The 21,174-nt window shown below is 42.7% G+C and overlaps 1 protein-coding gene across 1 annotated transcript in view; it reads left to right on the top strand.

Annotated features, from left to right (window-relative positions):
• spag9b (sperm associated antigen 9b) overlaps window positions 1–20,963 on the top strand; it is a 76,901-nt gene extending 55,938 nt beyond the window's left edge. Inside the window, exons 6-29 of the mRNA XM_034193239.1 lie at window positions 1,121–1,595; window positions 2,821–2,914; window positions 3,047–3,171; window positions 3,639–3,696; window positions 4,653–4,805; window positions 4,906–4,963; window positions 7,443–7,573; window positions 8,603–8,659; window positions 11,319–11,498; window positions 11,691–11,820; window positions 13,002–13,094; window positions 13,214–13,375; window positions 13,510–13,681; window positions 13,770–13,970; window positions 14,121–14,274; window positions 15,553–15,681; window positions 15,945–16,025; window positions 16,112–16,179; window positions 16,354–16,502; window positions 17,631–17,802; window positions 17,887–18,000; window positions 18,212–18,391; window positions 20,546–20,677; window positions 20,762–20,963. Of these exons, the coding sequence (XP_034049130.1) occupies window positions 1,121–1,595; window positions 2,821–2,914; window positions 3,047–3,171; window positions 3,639–3,696; window positions 4,653–4,805; window positions 4,906–4,963; window positions 7,443–7,573; window positions 8,603–8,659; window positions 11,319–11,498; window positions 11,691–11,820; window positions 13,002–13,094; window positions 13,214–13,375; window positions 13,510–13,681; window positions 13,770–13,970; window positions 14,121–14,274; window positions 15,553–15,681; window positions 15,945–16,025; window positions 16,112–16,179; window positions 16,354–16,502; window positions 17,631–17,802; window positions 17,887–18,000; window positions 18,212–18,391; window positions 20,546–20,677; window positions 20,762–20,880 (3,387 nt within the window). The 3' untranslated portion in view covers window positions 20,881–20,963. The remainder of the gene's footprint in view (window positions 1–1,120; window positions 1,596–2,820; window positions 2,915–3,046; window positions 3,172–3,638; window positions 3,697–4,652; window positions 4,806–4,905; window positions 4,964–7,442; window positions 7,574–8,602; window positions 8,660–11,318; window positions 11,499–11,690; window positions 11,821–13,001; window positions 13,095–13,213; window positions 13,376–13,509; window positions 13,682–13,769; window positions 13,971–14,120; window positions 14,275–15,552; window positions 15,682–15,944; window positions 16,026–16,111; window positions 16,180–16,353; window positions 16,503–17,630; window positions 17,803–17,886; window positions 18,001–18,211; window positions 18,392–20,545; window positions 20,678–20,761) is intronic.
• The last annotated feature ends 211 nt before the right edge of the window (window positions 20,964–21,174 follow it).

Here is a 21,174-nt window from a genome sequence, read left to right as displayed (position 1 = left end):
AAACGTCCAATCAGTTAGCAAAATCAAACACTTGTTAACTAACATAAAATAAGGACTTAGCACAGATATTATCTAACATCTTCATCTTCCTCCTCCTGGTTGATTAAAGGGCTATTATTCCACAGAGCGCCATCCTTTCCCATTTAATCCCGAAGAGCAATTCGGGGCACATTTTCAAACATCACCACTCTTCATTATCACATGGTTTTCCAAAATCCAATCGTAGGGCAGATTTACCTCATGTGAAAAGCCAAAGATCATTTTCAGGAGTGATGTGTTACTAGTTGGCCCGTTTGAATAGCCCCCTGGGTGCTCCAATGAGTACATACTATTAGTACATACTCAGTGCGTCCTGCGCCATTACGCACAGCAAAAGTGAAACCAGGAGCAGACGGAGAGCCTCTGATGACAATCTCACATGCTCAAACAAAGATTGTGTAATTATCAGGATTGCTCCACTAGTTTGCATGTGAATGTTACTGGATAACTCTGTTGCTTTCTCTGCGTAAAGCACTGTTTACCATATCAATGGACGACAAACGCATAGACCATTTTGTATATATTGTTCAAAATGTGCATTTGTGTTTATTGTTTGAACCTTTTTTGTTGTACAGTTTCACACAAGACCTCAAATTACCTTTATAAAGTGTCAAAACAGTTGTTTATTATAGTTTGCTGTGTGTTTTGAATAAATGTGTGTGGAAAATTATTTTTCGCTTTATTTTTTCCTTGCCTATTCTTGATTGTAAACTTTTATTACACTTATAAAACACAACAAATACATATATATTCTGAAAGCACAGGTTGTCCTGAAAAAAGAGACATAAAACTTGATTGTGGGATGCAGGGAGACCTGTTAACAGCAATAATAAAACATTTATGCCAGGCGAGTGAACTGTCCAAAAAATGCCCTCGGACCCCAGAGGATTAAGATCTTAAATTTGGGATTTTTTTCTGCATTGTTGCTGTGTAATTTTTGTTATTTTTCTTTTATTATTGCAGTTTATTTTGTTTAGTGTGGATGTATTATCGCAGTTTGTTTCCATCTTTTACTACTTCATCTTTTTGTTTGATTTCTGTCGTTTCCTGACAATTGTTTCTTTTCTCACTCCACTTTAAGGATGAACTGACCAGCTTAAACCACGGAAGCTCCAAGTCTGGCACTCCAATCAACCAGAGAAATGTCTCCAAATGTGGACCTTCTGTATCTGTACAAGGGGGAGTCTCCAAATCCAACCCCTCAATATGCTCTCAGGGTGAAACCTTAAAGTCACACACCCCCATTTCTACATTGAGTAGTAACTTGCAGTCCACCACACCACTAACACCACATGATGGAACACTCACTGGCACGGACCCTCGTTCTAGCCTGGGAGGCGTGTCTGCCTCGGCCACGCCCCTCTCTACTGCATCATCAGATGTTGCCATGGGTTCTGTAGACACACCCGTCCAATTTCAGGAATTTTCAGATGGGCTCAACAAGAACTTGGATTGGAACAGCAGGAAGCCAGACAGCACGAAGAACATCTCAGCAGTGCAGGATCGGGGACAACTTGGACCTGGCGAGCAGGACTTTGGCACATCTCCTTTAAAAGGTACTGAATGTCGGGTCGTTGGAGCCTCGAGTCTCTAACTAAAGAGGAGTTAAATGAAAATCCCAGTTTAATTCAGTCTGAGTGTTAATATTAATAGGCGGTGATATTTAGCTGCATGTTTTAAATCTAACTTCATTGCTGTAACAAGACCAGAAACACAGACGAGCTCCCCCATTTTTGGCAAATCTCTTCTGTTTCACCAGCCAGTTTTGGTCTAAATGTACATTAAATCAAATCATTTTTTTACAACTGTATGCTGTGCTTGTCAGGAAATATTCCGTTCTTCTTTACGTCCTTCAAGCAAACTTAATCTTAAAATTCAAGACTCAATCAAATATTGATTTTATACATTAATACTGGGAGTCCAAAGCTCTGTGTCTCCCACCCCCAAAATAAAAAATGCATTTGTGACATTTATAAATGTCTTTTTACTGAATTTTGGGTTTCACAAGTAGGGAATGTACCAGAAGCCCTGAAATGCTCAAATCACCCATGAGATGGCGACAAAAGCTGCTCAAATGTGTGACAAGGTCTCGACTGTTTATTCATTTGAGAAGCTAACTTTTGGTGAAACTAAGATGAGCTGACAGACAAAAGGCAACTTACAGTTGTGTCCCTGACCTTATCAACAACTTAGTTATATTTATTTATTTTTGAGTAACTGTGAAAAAATAAGATCAGAATATCACTGTTTTTTAATCGGTGGAGCAATTCATCATTTTTAATTGGACATCAAATTGGGTTTTTTTTACACTCCATCTTATATCTATCAGTGTCCTACATCTCCAAGTTTATGGATGGTAGTTTTTGTTTTTATTTCTTGCTATATCATTTAAGTTGTCTAGTTTGATTTCAGAGTTCTGCTGTGGTGGTGTCGAAGATCTCACACCAGTTTTACAATTCTGTTAATGTTTGTGCTGTTTAAAGTAAAAATAAAAAGTTGTAATAACTTAATTTACTTCCTATTCTGACATATTTTGTGTTCAAAATGTCATACCATTGTTTGTAGTTACACCCCTATTAGGAAGAATACAAACCATTGAGTGAAAGCCATGATCATGAAAATAAGTTGTGATAAACTGTAATTTGCCCTAACGTGTGATGGAGTATTATACCTGTTTGAGGTTCCAGTTTAGAGTTCATAGGGTAGTATTGTGATTTTTGTGTACTACATTGGTGTTTGTCTGTTCCTGTAAAAGTTATTTTCCTCTGCTGATTATACTAGATGGAACAGACAACTTGGAGATGTCTGAGGTCCAGGCAATCATAGAGTCCACTCCCGAGCTGGACATGGAACTCGGTGACTTCAGAGTAACAAGGTGCAAGACTGTTTATTGGGTCTAATCCCATTATGAAGGAATACCGCCAAATATTCTATCATTTATTTGTATCTAGAATAAGTACTGTAAGTCCCATTCGTAACCATCTTCCTGTCTTTATTTGTCCATTAGCACACCAACAAAAGACGGCATAGAGAACCTCGCCTTTGACCGCAACACTGACTCTCTGTTTGAGGAGCTGTCGTCTGTTGGGAATGACTTTATCGGAGACGTGGACGAAGGAGCTGACCTGCTCGGTAAGTTTCATCGCTCCTGTCTTTACATTCCATTTCCTCCAATGATAGGCCAACATGCTATTGAATAATGTTGTCCTCTTCTCTGAACTACTTTTTTCTTTGGTTGTTTTTCCTTTATTGTTCTTACAGATGAGTTTTCTGGTGTGTATCAGTGAGACTGGTTTCTTATTCTGTCTGTTTTTACCTGAGATCCTGTTGAGATTTGTTTCCTTTGTGGCTTTTTGTGAATCCACGGCAGTAGATTAGATTGGCGTCACTGTGCCATCGAGGATCCGTGTTGTAGACTAGAAATGTACACATAAGAACTTCTAGCTCACAGACTCATAAACCTCTTTCTGATCTTAATATTCTTGATATGACTGCCAGATTACACCGTTCTAGGTAAGCGTGTCAGGAGGATGTTAATGTTTATACTAATTAACAGTCTTACTGTCAGATGTAATGTTTATTTCTTATTGATCTTTCAGGTATGGGGCGAGAAGTTGAACATCTTATCCAAGAGAATACTCAGCTCCTAGAAACAAAGTTAGTACATATTGTCACTAATAAAAGGTATTTACTATGAAATTACAGCCAAGGTGTTGACGGTTCCTAGATACTACATTCATTCATACATAATGAAACATTCATACATAATGTTTCCCCTACATTTCGGTTCCAATATCTCAACATTCATAAGATTTAAAAGTTCATTACTCTTTGAAAGGGTGTTCTTGCTTTATAATTTACAAGAGCAGCCTTAAAATGACAGTAATATCGAAATTATTTCTGGGGCAAATCTGTACTCACCAAATGGGAAACAAACAAACACACGTTGCAGATATTTTCCTTGTATCTTCATTGGACGAATCTTTGAGCAAGTCACTTTTGGATCATTATCTCAGCTGTGCATGTTTTCAGTTAGAAATTATCTGCTGTGTATCTTTTTGTGAGCATTAAAACCTTTATTTCCTGTGTTTATATGTGTAGCACATAGATAGATATATATAGATAGATGTTTTTTCAATTTTCAATTTATTTTCATTTATATAGCGCCAAATCACAACAGAGTTGCCTCAAAGCGTTTCACACGTTTATTATCATTGCAAGTTGTACAATGAAACTTCATTGGGACAGTGCAGATTGCAGCATTAAGGATTAAGATAAATAAAATAGAAGATGTTGATTTGTACACGAGAGTCTGTTGTTGCACTGGGTACTGGTGTTGTGTTTTTCTTGCAGTCTGTCTACATATTTGGGGTAAAAGCTGTTTCTCAAACTGTTTGTGCGTATACTGGGGGCTTTGTATTTGTGGCATTGTACTGGGAGTTCTGTACTTGGGATTCTGCAGTGGAGGTTGTGTGTTAGAGGTGCTGTACTGGGGGTACTGTAGTGGGGGTTCTGTACTTGAGGTACTGTATTTGGAGTACTGTAGTGGGGGTTCTGTACTGGGGTACTGGATATATTTATGTGTATACTTACTTACATGCATTTGTGTTCAGAAATGCCTTGAATGTGGTGAAAAATGACCTGATTGCACAACTGGATGAATTGTCCTGTGAGAAGGAGGTGCTGCAGGGCGAACTGGATGCTGTCACTCGGACTAAGACAAAACTGGAGCAAAAGAACAAAGAATTAGAAGAAGACATGAAGAGGTGGGTTTTTGTGGCCTTTGGAGATGATTTGCACATCAGTCTATACTAGTACCTGTTGATGGAGGGACTTTGCACACTTCCTGTGTGAACTGTGTTCCAGGCTGCGAGCAGAGCTGGAGGAGGTCAGACAAAAGGTCAAGAATGAAAACAAAGATGATGTGAGTCCTGGATGTGTCTCTGCTTATTTGTATGGTTTAGGACAGACGGCTGGTGTCAAACTGATGATCTGGACCTCAGTGACTGTTGGACTAATGTACAATATAATAATACAAGCAGGGCCCCCAACCAGAAGGTCCCTGGTTCAATATCACCCAAGTCCCATTCCTCGTGCACATCTAGAGTTGTGTCAGGAGGGCATACAGTGTAATACCTGCATCAAATCAATAAGCGGATCTGCTGCAGCAACATTGAACAAAACAGGAGTCGCCAAATGTGCCTCGTCGGTCTTGGTGGTAATAACAATTGGTCATTATTGGCCCAACAGAGGTCTGTCTTGTCTGAGTGCAACGACAAGTTTTAAAATGTAGACCAAGAATATTGTAAATTTTCTTTGAAATAACTTTAAATGTTTTCAGTTTTTTTTTTTTTTTTTTTTTTTTATTTTGAAGTGCACTAAACTTTATGGTAAAATATATTAAATCACCTGTAACGTGGCTAAGCAGGGGCTGATTTAATTGTAAACTCTTCTAATCTAAGACCAAGTTAGTTTAAAGTGCTTTTGTGACACTTTCTAGCAAAGGTACCTTAGATCAGAGTCAAATGGGACCACTTCACCCCCAGTGATGAAGTTCCAGTGTGCTGAATCCACAGAGACTGAGGTCATTCTTATCAAAAACAGACTGCGCTGGATGGCTGCACACAAAACATTCCTATACGCTGTGTTAGCAGAAGCTGTTACGAAGGTTCTTTGGGTACCTGGATGACCAAGTGCTTAGTTCACTTGCTTCCAAAAGAGAAGGTTCTGTGCCCACTCTCCATGTAATGTGCAGTTGCATCAGAAGCACCACATGATACAAAACTTTTGCCAAATCTGTATATCGCTGTGGTGACCCCGTGCAAAAAGGGAGAAGGTCGAATGCCCTCTTCTGAGATTCTGAGATGTTTCAGAAGACCTACTGAAACTTGGTGGTGGGCTCCTGGAAAGAACCTGCTGTTGGTATGGTGGACGTTAGTCTTTGATGTTGGGATCCAATCTAACGAAGTGATATTACCATATAATATCAGAAATAATTTACTTTGACATTTATTTATTTCCAGAAACTTGATGCACATGCTTTGAGCTACAGTTGTGCTCAAAAGTTTACATACTCGTACTCTGGCAGAATTTTTGCTTTTGGCCATTTTGAATATGAATGACACAATTTTTTTTTTTTTCACTCATGGTTAGTGGCTGGGTGAAGATATTTATTGTCAAACAACTGTGTTTCCTCTTTTTAAATCAAAATGACAAGAGAACTACCCAAATGAACCTGATCAAAGGTTTACATCCCCCTGTTCTTAATACTGTGTGTTGCCCCCTTTAACATCACTGACAGCTTGGAGTCTATTGTGGTGGTTGTGGTCGAGGCTCTCTGATGGTGAATCTGCCACTGAATATGTTTCAGACTTTATTTACATCAATTACAAAGAAATACAAAACAATATGGCACTCTATGGTAAATCTGCGTGGAGTAGACAGTTTTCAAAAACTGAGTGACTGTGCAAGAAGGAGAAGAGTGAGGAAAGCCACCAAGACACCCAGACAACCCAGGAGAAGTTATAAGCTTACGTGGCTGTGATTGGAGAAATTATGCACAGTGCAAGTTTTGCATTTTGTATCACCAGTTATCCATCTTCATGATGAAGTGGTATAGAGGAGGATTTTCTTAAAAAGAAGACCTGAAAGTTTAGCGACCAATTGCCAGAAGGTACATCTGAGATGCAAGCCTGGATTTGATCTGTTTTGGTGAAAAAAAATCATCCTCTGCTCTCCTCCACTATGAAGCTAAGAGTAGTGATACTAAATGCAAAACTTACACTGTGCACAATTTCTACAATCACAGTCACGTAAGCTTATAACTTCTCCTGGGTTGTCTGGGTGTCTTGGTGGCTTTCCTCACTCTTCTCCTTCTTGCACAGTCACTCAGTTTTTGAGAACTGTCTACTCCATGCAGATTTACCATAGAGTGCCATATTGTTTTGTATTTCTTTGTAATTGATGTAAATAAAGTCCAAGACACATTCAGTGGCAGCTTCACCATCAGAGAGCCTCGTCCAAAACTACCACAAAAGACTCCAAGCTGTCAGTGATGTTAAAGGGACAACACACAGTATTACGAACAGATGGATGTAAACTTGTATGTAAACTGTAAAGTATGTAAACTGATCAGGGTCATTTGGGTAGTTCTCTTGTCATTTTGATTTAAAAAGAGGAAACACAGTTGTTTTGACAATAAATATCTTCACCCAACCACTAACCATGAGTGAAAAAAAGTTTTTGTGTTGTCATTCATATTGTCTTAAAAATGGCCAAAAAAAAAAAGCTAAAATTCTGCCAGGGTATGTAAACTTTTGAGCACAACTGTACATTTAAACCGCCCTGTCTTGAACTGGTTTGAATTGGGTTTTAGAAGCTGTACCTTGGTGGTGTGTTTGCAGAGCGACGTGCCTACAGCACAGCGGAAACGTTTCACCAGAGTGGAGATGGCTCGAGTCCTGATGGAGAGGAACCAGTACAAGGAGCGTCTGATGGAGCTGCAGGAAGCTGTCAGATGGACAGAGATGATCCGGTGAGAGAGCGGAAACAGATCATTTGTCACTCTGAGCTGAGAGAATTACTTCATGTCGATGTGGTTTGAAGTTCCTGTCAGAAATCAGCTGCAAAGTGAAAATACAAACAAAATGGTATGAAGTTTAAAAAAAAAATATGGAGGAACTGACTGTAAACCCAGAGTGCACAGGACTGTGGGGAAAAATATTGCTGTTGTTCTTGAACAAAACGTTTTTTATGAAACGAATGTCAAATGAGGTCGGGTCTGAGCTTCTGCTGGTGCTTCCACCCTGGAGAACCACCCTGGACTGTGACCTGGAACCTGCCCAGAGACATAGTCGTCATGTTGTGGCTGATGTTCCCTCACAGTGCAATTTTACTCCTCATCAAGTCTTCCTAAATAACTGCTTATTCGACACAAAGTCATTCCAGCAGTATCCAAGGATTCTACAGAGACACCTGGTACCGAAGATATCTAATTTGTCACTTTAGGTCACTGGTTACAGTCGAAGTCTGACAACCATACAGTGAGACGAGAAACACCAGGAGGATCCTAAAAACTTGGACCTTCATTCTCCTGCAAAGATATCAGCATCATCCAACTTTTTCCAGTCGTCTCTCAACGACATAAGCAAATCTCTCATCAGTTTTGGCACTTTCATCACACACAGAAACGCTTCTGATGTTTCAGTCCAGGAAGTCATTGAAAGACTGGCTTAAGATTACACAAAGATCACAGCATCATCCACAAATTATTGAACCTTTCGTCGCTGACAGAGGCGCCCAAGTCTCTGGATTCTACAACCTTAACACATTACTCAGTCCATGCAGGCCTTGAACACAGCAGGAGCCAGAACACATTCCTGAGGAACGCCAGAATTCACAGGGAAGAAAGACACTAATGTGGCACTAATGACAGTCTTCTGAATATCATATAATTAAATGGAAACAGTGCTAAGCAGTGCAGACTTAAAATAATAATAAAAATTAAAACTGCACAGTCCTTAATTGGCTAAATTGAATTTGTAAAGTGATGTTTTTCTTTCAGGGCATCAAGGGAAAACATTGCTCTTCCAGAGAAGAAGAAGTCCACCCTCTGGCAGTTGTAAGAACCTCTTTCGACTCCTTAAGTATCACTTCCTGTTCTTACTGTGTATCTTTAATTTTTACGGAGTGTTTTCTTTTTTATTTCATGTTCTGTTATGTCCAGGATGTAGGTAAATCAGTGTAAACACTGCTTACCTCCACCGGCTTCCGCTTTAATCGTCCTGAGCTGAAGCTTTGAATAGAGGAGAGCTTGGAGCTCTGATCTTACCTCTGAGCTGTTTTACCTTCACGGTTCTCTTTTGTGCCTCGTTAAAGCTGAAGCACGTTATAAACATGAAGCATGATGAGAAATGAGCAGGAGGAAGCTTCTGTCGTGTGACTCAGGCTCTCCTTTGTTGAGTTTCACGAGGCATGAGTTTGGTTTGAAGTAGGATAACTTGGAGAATGTTTGTTGCAAAGGGTTTTTGCACCTGTGCATGGAGACCAAGCGAAACGATTCGATCTGATGAAAGCCATCGTCTCTCCTGCCCCGATTCTTCTGCGCCTCTCCATGTTCTGCCTGCTGTCGTGTGACGTCTGTGTGCAGGAGGTGTGTTTGTGGAGGTTGAATGTTTGATTGAAGATGAACAATAAGAGATGTTTGAGTCACGGGTCCTCCACGCACTGCGTTTTCCTCTCATTCTGTAAAGGTTTAAAATTGCAGATTTTACACAAAAATCCTCCAAATTGAATTGAAAATTTAGTTAAAGTAACTTTATTTCTGTGATTAACAGCTGATTTTATTGCTGTTAAATTTATTTTGGGGACTCCGTGATGGCGTTTGCTTCATGAGACATGAGGTGAGTGCACGACGTTCAGCGTTAATGCTGCGTTCAGTGGACACTGAGAGCTCGGAATTTCCAACGTACAAAAAGGCTACGACAAAACGCTGATCTCCTCAGTCATTATGGTGAACCACATCAAAACATCATGACTGTAGCTCAACTTAACTTTCACAACTGACACAGTCATCCTATCTGCGAGTTGTCTTGGCTGTCCAGCAGATGTCCAGCAAAACCTCCGTGTGGTTAAAAATTGTAAATATTTTCTACACAACGCGTATTTATATCCACGCGGTGGAGCGTGCAGGGCCGGGCATCAGCCTGCTCTCTTTTTTCAAGAAAGTTGATTGAATGCCCACCCAAAATTTAATTAGTTTAATAATTATAAATTAATGTACTAAATTTGTGACACCCCCCCCCCCCACACACACACACGATAAAAAGCAAAAAAGAAAAAAAAAAAAAGAAAAAACAGTAATGCAAGAATAGAAATAATGAGCTTTTTTGCAAAGTTTTTCTTGTTTTTTCCGCGTCTTACCTGTGATGATGCCATCAGTGTGCACTGGTAGTGGAACCGAATCGAAGGATGATGTCTAGCTCTGGGAAGGTTAGAACTTCTAGCTGCTGTAGACGGAATTCTGCTGTGATGGTTTTTCTGCTGCTAACGTGCGTAAGCAGCTTAACGTTAACTGGACATCCACAGGCGAGTTACGAACGAGGAAAGGACAAAACAGATGTATAGTTCTCTCTCTGTCTGCTCAAAGTTTTGAGCATGTGCAAAACTTTCCTTTGAACTTGAGAGACATTAGCTGACAAGGAACATTTAATGAGTGAGAAAAGGAGAAAAATGGACACAAACGGGTGAGTTATTTGTAATTTATTTTTTTATTGGTGATAAAATCTTGCGTTTTATTGAAATGGGTGTTTCCAACAAACATAATATTGGCCATGTTTGTCCCCCCCCTTTCTGGCAGGATTTTGTGTGTACAGTAATACTGTGAACCCTTTATTTGAATAGTGTGGGACAAAATTCTATTTGTGTCGAAGTTAATTCCTTTTATGACTTAGAGCTTTAAGAAACTCAGCTGTCACACTGAGTGAGGCTCCGGCTCAGTCTACCACCTGCACCAGGTCACTGTCCACTCGGGGAGGGGTAAACGGGTTAAACGGTTCTTTACGATGGCAGAACTGCAAGAACTCAAAATTGGACCCACCTGAACACGTGCCTCCGGTCAGATTTTCTTCTGCAGTCACCACCCATCTCTTGATGGCATTTATAGCCACAAAGCCTGCACCAAATCTTCGGTCACAAAGCTAAGATAAGAGAGAGATTAAGTCAGAAGAAATAACCTGGGCAGAGTATTCGTGAACCTGTTTGTCATTGACCAGGTGACGGAATAGACGCCTTCATAACGTGCACCACTGAACCTGATCAGGGACTATGATCTTGGAGATGAATGTGTGTCTTTCATTTGTCACACTGGGTGTCCAAAGTGAACCCATAGTGATCTCGGGTGGGGAATCAGTGTGTGGAGTATTTAAGGGGGAAATTTTATTTTCCAGGCCTGTTTTTTTGTTTTTCTTCTTCTTTCCGTGTTGTTGTCTAACAGCCTAGTCAGTGTGGATTATTAACCCTGCAGTCCCGCCTCATTTGTGTGGATTTTGTGCAAATGGTGTGGAGTTGCTCTTTGGGGAGGATAATTGGAATTTGCCTTTCGGATTAACTGCTGCTTGTGTTAAATGTGGCATGGCGTGTTATCATGGGGGGCAGGAGCCATGAATCCTTGTGTCCAACCCGATGGCTGTGGCTGGAGATGTTGCTTTTGTCCACCCCTCTATATGTCTCTCTGTGTTCTTTTCGCTTTCCTTCCCACTTTCCCACCCTTACACTCCTAGTTTCAGCCGTTTGTTCAGTTCGTCAGGTGGGGCGGCAAAGAAACCGGTGCCCGAGGCCCCCGTCAACGTCAAGTACAATGCGCCCACCTCTCACATTCAGCCGTCCGTCAAGAAGAGGAGCAGCACCCTGCAGCAGCTGCCCAGCGACAAGAGCAAAGCCTTTGATTTCCTTAACGAAGAGTAAGTTGAACTTAAGAACAAGACACACTGACAAACTCATCAACTCGCTAAAGAACTCATCAGTGGAATGCGGCAAAATAACTGAAATGATTATAAAGAAAGAAACTTTTTGAAGCAGTTTTAACAAATGTTTTGAGAGAACCCTGTGTGGACTACACGTGTTTCTTAGTGAGCTGATGTTCTGTCCCCTAGAGTGGCAGTGGATAATGTAGTGTCCAGGCGGGAACAGAAGAGGGCGCAGTACCAGCAGGTCAAAGCTCACGTTCAGAAGGAGGACGGCAGATTGCAGGCTTACGGATGGAGTCTGCCCAAGAAGTACAAAGTATGAACATAACAAATAATCCTAATCCAGCGTGTGCGCTAGTGCACGTACAGACCCTGCTGACTGTAGCCTTCAAATATTAAATTTATAATTTCATCTGGGTGTGCATTCCTCAAACATTCAGCAGGTGTCAGTGTTGTTCTCTTCTTCATGCAGACTCCTGAATAGTCTCCAAAACATGGTTGTTTTAAAGCTTTTGGAACAGTGTTTCCAGTTTACCGTGTACCAACAAAAAGTTTTATCACCCGCATTCACACTTTCTTTCTGGTTTTATGTTGCTGTTCGGTCACCTATTTGTTTTGCTCCATCATCATCATCATATCCATCATCATCAGCATCATATTTCACCCTGCGGGTGCTAACTCCCGTGAAGGCGGGCATCGCATCCAGCCGGAGACAGACATGTCTAGGCCTGTAAATATGGATTATTTTCATAATCGATTAATTGATCAATTATTAGGTCAATAAAATATTAGAAAAACGTGAAAATATCGATAGGGGTTTTCTGGAGCCTAAGACGAAGCCTTCAAATGTCTTGTTTTGGCCGTAACCTGGAGTTATTCTGTTTTTAGTAAAAAAGAAAAAACAAAAAAACAAACCCAAAACAAAAACATAGGAAAATAAACCAGAAGATAACAAAATTATTTGGATATTTAAACAAGACTCAAAATAATTGATTATCAATAGCTGTTATTTAATTTAATAGTTTAATAATCAGTTAATCCCTGCAGCTCTAGCCATGTCATTTTGATTGATCTGGTGCATCAAAATTCATCCGTTTGTCCTCGTTATGTCCTTTAAAGTTGTAGCTGTATAAAATGTTTGTATTTGTTGTTTTTTTATTTTTAGTCACCATACGCTCAGACTGGACGAACCCACTCATCTACTTTTCTTTGCTCTTCCAGCCCTCCACTGTTATCAGTGCTGGGAATTAATGGACTATTAGTGTCCACCTGAACACGGCTAAAGATTAGTCCATCAATTAAACGACCTGCAGAAAACTGACAGATGAATCGGGTTAATCTGTGTTTATGACATTACAACCTGAATCTCTGACTTTTACACTGATTTTGAGCAAAACTCACTATTTGAAGACACCTAGAAGGAAAAACAAAAAATAATTTGAATTGCTCTGTGATGAATGTCATACTGGGTGTGATGATGATGTCATGATTTCACAGGTGGCCAACGGTGGTCTGACAGAGAGTAAGATGAAGAGTGTGCCCGTACCTGTTTACCTCAGACCGCTGAATGAGAAAGATGCTTCCATGAAGGTACTGATACCGACGTCTTCTACACTACGCCGACTGTTACCTTCTGACCGACTGGAATGAAAACTTAATTGGCGCCCCCTGATGAACGGTGTTTAAGTTGTGTGTTAATTGTCTGTCAGCTGTGGTGTGCCGCCGGTGTGAACCTCTCAGGGGGCAAAACTCGGGATGGAGGTTCGATCATCGGAGCCAGCGTGTTCTACAACGACGTACCCGGACCTGAAAGTCCTCAAAGGAAAATAGGATCCCAGAGCAGCTTGGATAAACTGGATCAAGAACTGGAGGTCCGTATGTTTGATACCAGCATGTGGCACTTGTGGTCTGTGTTCTGAGAAGATGTTGTCTTCATGTGTTTGCATGTTGGATGTGCAGGTTGACAGTTTGTTCAAACCTCCTGCGTCTCTCCTCGTGTTTGCAGGAGCAGCAGAAGGAGCTGCGGCAGCACGACGAGTTATCGTCGCTGGTGTGGATTTGCACCAGCGCCCAGGCCACCACCAAAGTTGTTGTCATTGATGCCAACCAGCCTGGAAACATCCTGGAGAGCTTCTTCGTTTGTAACTCCCACGTCCTGAGCATCGCCAGCGTACCCGGTCAGTGAGGATTCCAGGAGTGTCGTGCCTCTGCTGAAATAAGCTTTTCCAGAAGAAAAGAATAATGTTTGAAATAAATAATGTCCAGGTGCGAGAGAAACGGACTACCCAGCCGGCGAGGAGGTACCTCAGGGCTCTGATGCCGGGCCAATTCGAGACAGCAGCTTGGTATCACCAAATGGCAGCTCAGGAGTTGGCGAGGACGTGCTCGGAGGCATCACTGTGGTCGGCTGTGCAGCAGCCGCTGTCCCTCAAACGGAGGCTCGAGGAAAGTCAGGTGGAGAATCTGGTAAGAGGTCCTGTCCAACCTGAGAACCAGGTTTTACTCTTCCTCATGTTTCACTGACAGGAAAGCAAATTCTGATTTCAACAGACCATTTTGTTTTAAGAAGCTAATATAAACAACAGATGTGACTTGAAAATGTCGATGTCTTTGCAGAATCTCGACCAGCAGAGGAAGCTACTGAGGCGACCGAGGCCAGTGCAGGGCCCGCCGACCAAAGAGAAGGAGTGAGGGGAGTCTATACCGAACATATTTTCACTGATCCTTTAGGAGCTCAACACACAGAGACTTCAGCTAACAGCACAGAGAGGTAACCGCAGGACGTCCGCTATCTGTTACAGTGCTGTCGTCTTTGTCTTTGTATTAGGGCTTGTGTCCATATAGTGGACCAGTGTCGCAGACCAAACAGTCCCCCCTAAAAATTGGTCCACCCTGTCTCCACTGCGCATTCGTCATTTCGGAGCTCAGCAGCTCATCTGAGACGGAGTCTCTTCGCCCAAAATGATCAGATGGATTAATGTGATTATTAACCATCAGATGACAAAGTAAAACCTCTTAAATCACTCTGAAGTCAGTTTTAAGCAGAAATGAGGCGATACTCTGTGATGCTTTGAAATGACCGACGCACAGTGAACGCATCAGCTAGTAGCTCGTGCTGCTGCGGTGCTCTGATCGCTTCCTCTGTCTTTTATGATAAAGTAATGCTGAATTTATGTGTAAATGATTGTTGTACAAAAGCTTCAGATATCTGTTGCTGAGATGGATGATAAGTGGAGGCAGTTTGAAGCAGAAATGAGGTGATGATCCATGAACAGTGGCTAATGATGCATGCGCAGTGAAGGCAGGGCGGGCCGAGTATTTTAGGGGGCACCGTTTGGTCGGCGACACCGACAAGGCAGCGCTTCATCCCAGTGTTTTTATACAAACAAATAAATACACAAATAACAAATTACTGCGGGTGACAAAAAAAACACAGCATTTAGAGTCCGTCCAATCTGCTCTCATAGATGAACTACTCTGTCTCTGTTGTGGTCGTCTTTGTGTGATGTCGTGCAGCTCAGGATGGATAGAGAACTTCCACAACATGATTCTCCTGTATTTTCTTGGTTGTCAAGGTGACGAGTCTTTCCCCATCTGATTGGTTGTCTAAAAAGGTGCTGCAGTGGTGATACCAGCACCTTTCTGAAAAGTACAGATTTACATCTTGAAATGATCAAAGTTGGATGCAGGTGCTTTTTTGGCTGCATAAACTCCGTTCTCATTAGGAACAAGTGGAAAAGTGACACTGGCGCTCTTGGGTTTGGTGGGGTTTGGAGGGGGGTACCTCTGTATGGACAGAGCCCTTTATGCTACAGTCAGTTTGTGTAGTGTTGTGTCAGCACTTTCTTCTTCTTTTGTTATCATTATTAACATTTTATTTTTGTAAGAGAGTTTTTCCATCACAAATCTGATGAAACTGAAGCAAACTGTGATCAAACCCTTACTTCAGGAGTTCCTGTGGTCTGTTGGACGTGTAGAAGCTGTAGTCGTCCACATGCTCAAACAAAGATAACTATGTTCAGTGTCCTCTGTTGTTGCCGATCACTAGGGAGTCAGATCTGGTGAAAGATGGAGTCGGTTCAAACCTGAGCGCGGACGAGCAGGACCTGATGAGGGAAGAAGCAGAGAAGATGAGCAGCGTTCTGCCCACAATGTGGCTGGGGGCACAGAACGGATAGTGAGACTTTTTCTTTCTTTCTTTTCCTCTACAGGTGGATGTTAAAGGTAAAATATTCAATTATACAAGTAGAACCTGCTTGAGGTGCACAGATGACTGACAAATCCACAGAAAAATGTAATGTGAGGGGAGCCAAAAGCAATGTGAGGGCAGCCATTATGTTGATGATGAAGGTTTACAGAATTATTCTGAGTAGCAGCCACGGCAGTGACGCGTGTCCACCCGGAACCGACGGGACCTGATGACTGTGTTTGTGGTTCCAGCGTGTACGTGCACTCTTCAGTGGAACAGTGGAAAAAGTGTCTCCATTCCATAAAGCTGAAGGACTCCGTGCTCGGTATCGTGTAAGTTCAGCGTGTCACTGAGACCTGTTTAAACATGATATCAGACTCATGATTTTTATATTTATTGTTGTTTTTGTTCCATGCAGACACGTGAAGGGACGCGTACTCGCCGGTCTTTCTGATGGCACATTAGCCATTTTTCACCGAGGAGTAGGTGAGGTGACGCGCACACACACACACACACACACACACACACACACACACACACACACACACACACACACACACACACACACACACACACACTCACTGTATTACAGTGTCGTTTTTCCAAAAATGTAGTTTTCACACTGCAGCTTACATGCTAACTTTCCGTTGTTACCATCAGATGGACAATGGGATCTGACCAACTACCATCTGTTAGACTTGGGGAGACCCCACCACTCCATCCGCTGCATGACCGTGGTTCACGATAAAGTGTGGTGTGGCTACAGGAACAAGATCTATGTGGTGCAGCCCAAAGCCATGAAGATAGAGGTATTATTGTAAGACTCTGCAGTCTGGAGTGAGTTCATGTTGTCCAGTCAGTTCAGGGTTCAGAACCCACCTGTACCTCAGTACATGTGGAACGCCATCTGATGAACAGTGTTCTAAATCAGCCTACGGATCCATAACGGATCCACTGTGGCCACCCCAAAAAAATCACACAGACTTATGCAAAAACAAAAACATGATTCTCGTTTTAGTGGATTTTTTTTGGTGGAGTTCACGTTGATTCAATTTTCTTCAGTGCTTCCATGAGTTGGAACAATAGTTCAAAGACTATGGAGCTGGTAGTCCACGTCGACAGCAGGCGCTCTCGTGGGTCCAGCTGGAGACAATTTAACCACAGCTTACGGAGGAATCGCCCATGATAGACTCTGATCAGCACTTTTTCATCTGAAGTAGACACTCAGAAGCACTTTACAGCGATGCCTCACATTCACTCACACACCGTCAGTGTGCTGACGCGGGGATTAAATACCTTCCTCCAACTGAGGATCCTCAAGCTCACCGCTTTAACCGCTGACCTTCTGACATGGACTGCGTCTCAGTACACATACTAGCTTACCATGTAGTGTCCCCAATCCATAGTGTCCAAATACTCAGTTTGAATTTAGTACTAGGGACCAGTACCCCGGTGATCTACTACCACCGGACCAGACTATACTGTCCCATGATGGAGCCTCATAACTGAAGAGGAACTACTTCCTGGGAAAATTCAAAGATAGTGGACATACATGAAAACCGTAGCGAGATCCAAGACGCTAAAAATCTGAATCAGCAACTGGGGGACAGTCTGCGTAAGTCTACTTAATACTCACTCGCTTACTTCTACTAACCTACGTTAAGTACTTCCTCAGTATCTGGATGAAGGGACGGCGTGTGTCCTGCTGCTCTGTTTAAGATCGAAGGCCGTTTGAGGCGAGAGAATAATGTGGGTCCATTTTTGAAGTTGTGGGGAGAGAAATTGCGTCACAGTGCAAAGGATTCTGGGAGAACTGTCGAGATAATTGTGATTTGTTCTGTTATTTGCTGGTTCTTCTCCTGGTCATCTTGTTAAAGTTGCATTGATAAGTGATTGTTTTTATTAATCCTCCTCCGTGTTATACGTGTGCGCTACAGAAGTCGTTTGACGCCCACCCTCGTAAGGAGAGCCAGGTACGCCAGCTGGCGTGCGACGGCGACGGCATCTGGGTGTCGATCAGGCTGGATTCCACCCTCAGGCTGTTCCACGCCCACACGCACCAGCACCTCCAGGACGTGGACATCGAGCCCTACGTCAGCAAGATGCTGGGTCAGTGCGCTGCTTCGGAACGCCGACGTCTCCCGTTTGTTGGCTAAGTTTGGGTTGTGAGTGACGTGTTTGTCTTCTGCGCAGGCACAGGGAAGCTCGGCTTCTCGTTTGTGCGGATCACTGCTCTCATGGTGTCATGCAGTCGTTTGTGGGTCGGCACCGGCAACGGAGTCATCATCTCCACCCCCCTGACAGAGTGTGAGCTCACACGCCGCCTGTTCTGTTTCAGCTTTATTTATTTATTTGATTATTTGGACACGACAGATTTCTTGTTGACTTTTCTATCAGGATTATTGGTTTATGTTCTGCTAACGTATAAATACAATAAATATGAATCCACAGTTGTAATAAAATGCTTCGTGATTATATTTGTGGAAAATTAGACTCTTGTCTCTGTCTCTCACCTCAGCTCCCAGTAAGGTAACCAAGGCGACCGGTAACCTTCCAGGAGGCGGAGTCTGTGTTTACGGAAATGACGATGGCGACAAAGTGACAGCTGGGACGTTTGTTCCGTACTGCTCCATGGCTCACGCTCAGCTCTGTTTCCATGGTCACCGTGACGCTGTCAAGTTCTTCATCGCCGTCCCAGGTAGAGGCGGCGCCGAGGGCGTGTCCTGTGGGCGCGTCCAGTCTGTGGACTGTTGGGTACCAGATAAAATACAAAACGCACCATCACAGCTTCAAAATGTGTCATGTCTGATGCATACATCAGTCTGTAGAGGGCGCTAGATGTGATAAAGAACATTTAACACACAGTTATGTTCACCCTCCTCGTATTAGAGTTGATTACAAAGTGAAGAGTAATAAAAGTTACTGTCTGGTAACAACAAGTGAGAATCACTCAATAATGTGACTTTTGCTAAATATGGACACAAATTAGAAATCTTTAATTTAATTGAATTTTTTAAATTTGTACTCTGTTTTCCATAAATGAGAACACAGCTGAACAAAAACGGAGAATAAAAGTTATTTTAATGAAAAGCTACAACAGCAAGCATGATGTGACGTCTTTTGTATGATTTTTTTTATTAATCGTTTAAGTATTTATTTAGTTTGTGTTCTGCAGTAACTGATCTTACCATGTTTTGTTTTTAATGCCGCGTTCACACCACACGACACGCAACGCCACAAAGCTTCCATTCCGCTCGCCATCAAGTCAACATGCCAGACCTTGTGAACCCAGGGAAGTCGCCAGTGGCGCCATCCCTGGGTTCACAACATCCTCATGAGATGTTCCCAATTCGAGGACTTTCATTATTTGCCGCAGGAGCTGTGTCTGGATGACAGCCGCTTTCAGCGGTATTTTCGCCTCTCCAGGACCCAGTTTGAGGACCTCCTGTCCCCTCAAACTCTGTCGTCATAATTGTGTTATAAACCAGTCACCATTTGTTTTATTATACATCTGTGTAGTTAATAAATAAAATAATCTTCATGGACAATTCGTTCGCGCGTGCACATGAAAAAAAAGAAAGAAACTGGCTGCCGCCGCTGCTGCCGCCGCTGCTGCTGCCGCTCGCTCTCCCCTCAAACGGACTACCCTCAAAAAAGTACTGCTCACATTGCCAGAGACAGGACATGTCCACATCAAGTATAAACTCCAGATGTCTCCACGTCACTACATATCCAGTCCCTGATTGGTCATCGTGGCACGACAAGATGAGAAAGTTCAGATTTTTCAACTTGGAGAGGAGGGCGACACGATGTGATATCGCGCCACAAATGCGCCAATTGCTCAAAATCGCTTCATTTGCCTCCATCACGTTGCATTGCATGGCTTGAACTTTTGTGGCACCACATCGCCTCATTCCATAGTGATTACATGGCAACCTGTCGCTGCCATCGCTCGCGTGTCATGCGGTGTGAACATGGCATAGGTGTCGCCACCAACAATGTGGACAAGTTTGACAGTGGGTGTGGATCAATCACCACTAATTGTGGCCACCAGGGGGTGGCCACAATTAGTGGTGATTGATATCTTGACAAAGACTTTTTTGTCTATAAAGGTAAAATTTGATGTGCAAGGTTGGACGTTGAATGCGTCTTGATTTTAATTGTGGCCACCAGGGGTCAGGCTCTACAACCTAGTGTATATGATAATGCCACAAGGACTTCACAGCTCGTGATGAATATTTCTACAAAAGATTTGTCAATATGGACAAATTTGGCTTTGGGCATGGATCAGTACTAATTGTGGCCACCAGGGGGCCAGGTCTCACAGACGTTGTGGTGATGATACCTTGACAAAGACCTTGTGTATGAAGGTGAAACTTGGTGCACAAGGTCACCTCACCTCAATGAGCCTTGATCAGTTTTAATTGTTGCCACCAGTAGGCTCAGTCTCACAAACCTTCAGTATGTCTGTGTATCGAGTTGATGTTGGGTTGGACGATGTATGATAGGATCAGTCTTGTACCTGTTTTTCTTAAATGTTACTAATAAACTGAGTCACTGTTGGTGAAATAATTAAACAGACTCTTTGCCTTGTTGCTAATATCCAGATTTATAAAGGAACCGGTGTACAAAAATCCATTAGACCCGGACCAGTTTACATTTATGGACCATCAGGGTGCCACACTGACAGTCCACGTGCATTTAGTTTGTATTTGTTGATTAAAATTATTAAAAGTGCTCCATCTTAAAGACAGAATAATTATTAAAAGTTTAAAATAACAGAACCTCATAAAGTCCTACTGTCCTTGAATGCATTTTTCGTTACCGCCAGTTTGTGTCTGCGCATCTTCAGGTCTTCCAGTTTCAAGCGCATCCTGTGTAGGGGAGGTGGCCATCGATAAGGCACCAGACGCCACATGTCAGGATGGACGGCGGACTGTGCTGGTCATGAGTGGAGGAGAAGGCTACATCGACTTCAGGATGGGTGAGTTTCCAACATGAACTCGGACAATCTCCACTCTGGTGCTGAATCCAGAGAGAGACGTGCCGTGTCTCCGCATGATTTCAGGTGACGAGGACGGTGAGGCAGACGAAGGGGAGGAGCACACCATGAAACTGCGACGGTTCCCGGCGAAAGCTGAGCAGAGCCACATCATCGTCTGGCAGGTGTCAGTCAGCGAGGACTGAACTTTGACCTCTGGTTTTGTCTTTCTTTCAACCGCCGAGGAGCGGCGGGGGAACTGTCAAGGAGCAGCGGGAGAACCGTTGAAGAGCGGCGGGGGAACCGTCGAGGAGCAGCGTTGTCCTCAGGAGACGCAGGTTTCAGATCAGCACTTTTTCTAACTCAGCTACAAACTAAACAAGAATCAAATAAGCATAAACTGCTCTCAGATCAGTCGTCCTGACTGGAAGCTCGAGAGCGCATAGACTCAGACCACCGCACGTTTATCAGTTTTTCTTCTTCTTCTTTGTTTTTATTTG

This window comes from Thalassophryne amazonica, chromosome 18 (genome assembly GCF_902500255.1).
Source record: "Thalassophryne amazonica chromosome 18, fThaAma1.1, whole genome shotgun sequence".
Classification (NCBI taxonomy): domain Eukaryota; kingdom Metazoa; phylum Chordata; class Actinopteri; order Batrachoidiformes; family Batrachoididae; genus Thalassophryne; species Thalassophryne amazonica.
The sequence above is the reverse complement of the archived record's forward strand: the minus strand, read 5'-3'. Positions and strand labels throughout refer to the sequence as shown.